The sequence below is a fragment of the Bos indicus x Bos taurus genome, chromosome 16, assembly GCF_003369695.1.
Source record: "Bos indicus x Bos taurus breed Angus x Brahman F1 hybrid chromosome 16, Bos_hybrid_MaternalHap_v2.0, whole genome shotgun sequence".
Lineage (NCBI taxonomy): Eukaryota > Metazoa > Chordata > Mammalia > Artiodactyla > Bovidae > Bos > Bos indicus x Bos taurus.
The window spans coordinates 45,977,584-45,983,583 of NC_040091.1; the positions used below are offsets into that span (position 1 = coordinate 45,977,584).

The 6,000-nt window shown below is 52.0% G+C and overlaps 1 protein-coding gene across 4 annotated transcripts in view; it reads right to left on the minus strand.

The window, feature by feature from the left end:
* CAMTA1 (calmodulin binding transcription activator 1) overlaps positions 1-5,639 on the minus strand; it is a 993,257-nt gene extending 987,618 nt beyond the window's left edge. The window contains exon 1 of one of the 4 annotated variants that reach the window (XM_027565019.1): positions 5,435-5,639. In XM_027565019.1, coding sequence (XP_027420820.1) covers positions 5,435-5,624 — 190 coding nt within the window. In that variant the 5' untranslated portion in view covers positions 5,625-5,639. The remainder of the gene's footprint in view (positions 1-5,434) is intronic. The other 3 variants (XM_027565020.1, XM_027565021.1, XM_027565026.1) reach the window with 3 other exon arrangements.
* Between the last annotated feature and the right edge of the window lie 361 nt (positions 5,640-6,000).

Sequence of the window (6,000 nt, forward strand, 5' to 3'; positions counted from 1 at the left end):
AGGACACAGTGTTTCACCAAAGATGCTGTCCAGTCACAGATGCAACCATCACCCCTTAGGTTGTGGCTTAAATCCCAATCTCCCTACCAAGAAGTAGCACTGCCTCTCACTACAGGACAAAAAGAATTGTGGGCATCCCTCTTTAATGACAGAAAGGCTATAAATACAGCAGATCTACAAATATTTTTTTAAAAATAATGATGAGAAGGGCAATAAAGAAACCTTATGGGAAAAAAGGGAGGTAGGATTTAAGTCATCCAGAACATCAAAAGAAAAAAAAAAAGGTCATGGTAAGTGATTCTAGAAGATACAGAACATTTTAGAAAATGGTCTGTGATAATGGAAATTCAAAAGAAACACACATCACCTGCCACCACAAAAAATATTCAGTCACATCTTCACATGGATAAAGGACCCCATACTACAAGAGTCTTACACAAAAGCTCTTCCTAAGAATGAAATACTAGCAGAATTGGTTTCTACAGACACTGGAGAGGGGAAATCTGATTTAACATAGGAGGGAAAGAAGAAGTACATTTCAGGTTAATTCTTTATTATTACTGTCACCACTATATACACCAAACCTATACCCCAAAACACTGAAGCTATTGACCAAAATAAAGAAAAGGTACAAATAACAGTACCTTTAAAAAGCGTAAAGAATTAAATCACGTAATAAATAAAAACTGTAATAAGTATACCAGATACCTGGCCTAAGAACAGTCACTAGAATTAGGCACAAAATTTAGATACAACACTTTCTGGTAGTGAAAATGTGACAGTTCATACACTCCTTACTATCTGATGATATGAAATGTTAACCTTAAGAGAATATTCTCTCTCTTATTCTATCACTGTTTTCTATAAAGGACATCTATGATCTCATATTCTCTACAATACTTACTATGCTGCTCTTCAAATGCTACACAAGCATCAACATATATCTAAATGACCTGGAAGTTACACCGAGACAGAACGAAGATTGACTACTTTTTTCTACACACACACCCACACCCACACACATACACCCCACACACTGTCTGAAGGAAAGCTGTTAAGTGCTTCTCCCAGTCTGCCCTCCACCCTCTCCACCACCCCCACTCCTGCAGGGGTGGGGAAGAGCTCAATGGGATAGTACACTGCTAGAGTATGTCTTTGTAAGATTACAATCCAAAAAATTAAAGTTCACAAGAGAATTCCCTGCACGAATATATAAAAAGACAAGTGTAAGACAAACTGAAATGTCACGCTCACTAAAACGTAAAGGAAACCCCTATGGTCTCAAATAGAATCACATAAACCCTCACCCCCCCAACACAGACACACACACACACAGAGACAGACACACACACAGACACACACTCCTGCATGAAATACCAGCTCAGTGAAGGTCTCTAGGATGAACACACTCGATGGGAACATGGATGTAAAGACAACTTCTGTCCAAAAGGCCAAATGCAAAGGTCCCACAAAGGAGGCAAGAGGCACAATCAGGAAGTGAAAGGAAGAGGACGCGTGAGAGTCACCTTCTGTTGTTTTTTCCATGAGGAAATTGGAAAGACGTACATCTGCACACAAAGATGTGCTTCCCCAAAACTCAGGAGAAAGGACACGGAGACTGGCCCAGAGGAAGGAGGAATGGAGGCAACATCCAGCCAGAAGACGTGCACTGAGAAGCAGGCCGGAAGAAATACAATCCCCCAGGTACGGGGGCCACACCCAGCATAAACAGAGCTAAATAACGCCACATGCCTCTAACAAACAGGTTATTTTAAGAGGAAAGCCTAAAAACTGAAGAAACAGAAAACGTGGATGAGCAGGATGTATAAAGATGTCTCAGAGAGGAGGCAAGAGCAACCCTACCCGTTTGAAAAGAAAAACCTGACCCACTCTGACCTTGAGTAGAGGTTGCTGCGCACACATCAACCTTCTGAAGCCACTGAACATGGATGGAGAAACTCAACATTTCCCAGAAGCAGGATAAGTCAGATTGTCCAAAAGGCAAGGGAAGACATGTCCCATGGGTCACCCACCTTTGTCCAGACAGCTGGGCAGAGGGGTAAGGGGTGCAGGGGAGGGGCGAGGGATGCTCTAACAGAAAGACATAAGAAAAGTCCATAAGAGGACAGAACCCGTCTAGCCTGACGGTGCACTGGAAGGGGAAGACAGAGAAGCTGAGCTCTAATAATCTGTGAGGACAGGTCTCACAGAAAGCACCAGCGCGTTAAACTTACAGAAAGGAACCTAACTTCGCACACTAACCTCGAGCGTGTTCCTCTAACTTTAGCAATTTCCTCCTACTGCCCACAGATGGAGCACCCCAGAGGGCAGGGAAAATTCCAAAAGGCAGGCAGCGTTACTGGGCAGGGCAGGAGAAGATCCAGCACTGGAAGGGAGAGGAATCTGCTGGGAACACGCCAACACAGACAGCAGGTAGTCAACTCCTGTTTTCCCACGGTCCTTAATACTATATCCTAAAAATACACAATTCCATCAACTGAATATAGAGGCAGGCAGAATAGAAATAGTACAAAAACTTTTAAAAACCAAATTAAAAAAAAAAAAAAAGGAAATTGAGGTCAAAAGCACAACTTTCAGACGTTGAGTATGATGCCCACTGGAGAGCTCAATACAGACTGAGGGGCAAGGCTGTGAAGTCAACGACTGATGCTGAGCCATCCTCCAGGTAACTGCCTCCAGACTCAGTAACCCAGGTGGAAGGGCTCCTCACTAGAAGAGCTCTTCAAGGACCCCCAGTGCAGAACCCTGACAGAGCTGGGGCAGGGGGATGGCGGTGATGAGGCTCCATACTCAGCCTGTCCCAAAGTAAGACTCAGCTGATGAACGAGGCAGAAGCAACCACTGGAGCTACAGAAGGGAGGGACCCTGAGCCAAGGGGAACCAGCCAAATACACAAACTGTGCGGCTCACAGAAAACCTGGAGGATCATCCCTCCCACCCTCTCACAAAGTGTCACAGGCCCTCCCAAAGGTACCTTTTCCTAGCATGCACAACCTCTCTCAATTATTTAAATGGCCAAAATAAAACAGTGACATATTTACGGCTATTCATTCCTAGTTCTGTCACAGAAACACATATTCTTCTCCCCCGCTCCTATCCTTTGCCCCAAAATACAGGAAATCTCTCTCTCCTACACCGCAGTAAAGAAGTAGAGATGAGAACTTTTCACCCTGTGAAGGATCAAGCAGGGATGATCACTTAAATTCAGAACGCCTAAGTCACGGCGGGCAGGGGCGAGCCCTCTACACTTTGCCTGTTCAGGGACCTGGTGAACATTCAGGATGTCATTCTGCTTATTCTGTCCAGTACAAATGACAGAGGAAAGAGCGGCAAGAAGTGGCCATTTATCAATGAGTCTTCAGATTCCTCTAAGCTGAAGAGTTCCCAACAACCGTGATGCATATCTATGTCCTTACACATTAAAGTCTCCATATACACCCAAGATGTAGAGAGAGTCATCTAACCCTTTCAACTTCCTGTATAAACGTAATGGATGTAATTCCACCGATAAATATTTGCCTGTATGTGTGTAAATATAAACAAATGCATAGTATCCTTTTTCTTTTGCCAAAAGAGAACCAAAGCCACAAAAAAATAGAAAGCCTCTCCATTTCCCCTTCCCTGAAACCTGTAAGCTCGAAAGAAATGTTTGGATCCCACAAGAGACAACACCAGGACCCAAGGAAGGTTCTAGTACAACAAGGAGCACACTAGCAACCTCTTCCTGAATGGCATGTGGGCGACATGGGTGTCTCCACTCCCTTTTCTGGATGGAAAGGCATATGGCTTCTTCTTACCCAGCCAACATGAATACAATTTAAGAAAATTAGAAAAAGTCAAGGTAACAGGCTCACTAAATATGGCTGACTGGGAAACAGAAGCCATAAGGAGGATATGAGTTCTCTTAAAAAAGAAATGGGAAGTTTATTTCCAGGGAAGGTTCAAAGTCTCTTGAATGAAAGATGTACGAAGTCTGGTTCTCAGTGCACAGAAGACAGTAATCATGAACACCCAAAGCCAAGGGCACAGGAACCTCTTCCTGGGGGAGGTGGGGGGTGGGGCAGTGTCAATAGATGAATGCTTCCCCCACCTAAGAGCAAGAGTAAACTGGAAGCAAGAGCAGACCCGTTTCCCTCAGACACAGGCTTGCTGCTGGGACCCCTTCTCACTCCAGTACCAGGCACAGGTACTGGAAGCCCTGCCCTACATCTGATGGGGCAACAACCCTCACCCAGAGGAGGAACTCCAAGCAGAGGGACACGACAGGGGAGACAGAGAAAGGGGGAAAGGAGCCCTGGAATGTCCAGTTCCTCCCAAAAGAGAGAGAGAGGGCAACTCAAAGGGTATTCAGGAAATGAGCTCACCCCAACCCAGGAAAGTGTGCGGAGAGGATGCCTCCTCTGTAAGAAGTGTCTGCTTTCCTATTTAGAAATGACTTCAGAGCTGCCCAGGCCCCTATGACCCACTGGGAGAGGGAGAAGAACAAGGGGAGCCCGAGTCCCCTTGTCCTGGCAAAAGGGTCAACAGATGGTGTGCAGAGGCCCCAAAGATTCCACAGAAGATGAGAGGATGAGGCGGACCCCTCTGCCAGAGAAGGATCAGGGTCACAGAAGGTAAAGGGCAAGGGAGTATGGAGAGCCTCACTCGCCATAGCATCGGAGACCCCACCCTCCTGGCTGCGAGGGGCGCAAGGGCAAGAGTGGGATGGGAGCGACTGCTAGGGGCTGCGCAGGCCCCCTCCCCGGAAGGAAAGGGGGAGGGGTCACACGAGGCCCTTCTGTCCGGGGACGCTCAGCAGGAGAGGGTCCCCCTGGTGGGGAGAAGCGCGGGGACCCCGCCGGCTCTGGGAGGCGCCCACGGGGCTCCAGGGTGAGGCTGGACAGAGTCCGCCCGGCCCCGCCGCCGAGAGCCAGAGGCGGCGAGGCTGAGCGCCGGCCGTGCCCCGACGGGAACCGGCCCGGGGCAGCGGGGCGCGAGGCCGAAGGGGGCCTGAGGAGGATAAACTTTCCGCCCCGCGGCCCCCACCGGCGCGGGGGGCGGGGGCCGCGCCGGGCCCGGGAGCGGCGGGGATGCCCGGTCCGGGTGGGGGAGGCGCCGGCCCTCCCTCCGCGGCTCCTCCTCTTCGCTGGGCCCGGCCCCCGCCCGCCGGCCCCCCGCCCCTCCGGCCCCAGCCCGCCCCCGGGTGGGGGTGTGCGGCGCCGCGCTCCGCCGCCCCGCGAGTCACCTCAGGACCCGGCCGCGCTCCGCCCCCCCACCCGCCGCCCCCTCCCCGGCCCGGGGCGCCCGCCCGCCGCCGCCGCCGCCGCCGCGCCCCCGCGCTCCCGCCCGGCGCCGCCGATGCCCGGGATGTCCGGCGGGGCCGGGTCCCGCTGCCCGCCGCGCCGCCCCCAGCCCCTCACGCTCCAGCTCTTACCTTCCGGCTTGTTTTCGGCAGCCATTTCCCCTCCGCGCGCCACATCCTCCTCCTCCTCGCGACCGGGACCCCGAGCGCGCGCCTCGTACCGCCGCCGCCGCCGGCCCAGCCACCCCGCCGCCGCCGCGCACCCGCCCTGGCCCCGCCCCGCGGCCCACGCACTGCACCCGTTGGGCCGCGCGGCTGCCATTCATCGCTCCCACCACCAATCGCCCCGCACCAGGGGTCTCACTACTCTCCGGGAGGAGCGTCCTATCCATCCGGCCCATTGGCTGGTCACCACCCAACGGAATGAAAGGATTGGTCAAGACTCAACGCCCCCTCCCCACCCACTCCCAGGAAAGCCCGCCTTCCAGACCTAAACAAAGCTTTCCAGTGGCCAGAGCCCGAAACAACTGCCCAATCAGAAAGGGGCCGACACGGAATATTTCCTCGAGGCCGAGACGTGGCATTTTGATTGGGCCTTCCTACAGTGTTTCCCAGACCGTCCAGACCAATCAAAGGGGGTTCCCGGAACTCGGGAGCGGCGAAGGGAAGCCCCGCCCCCGAGCGTGACCGTCATGAGG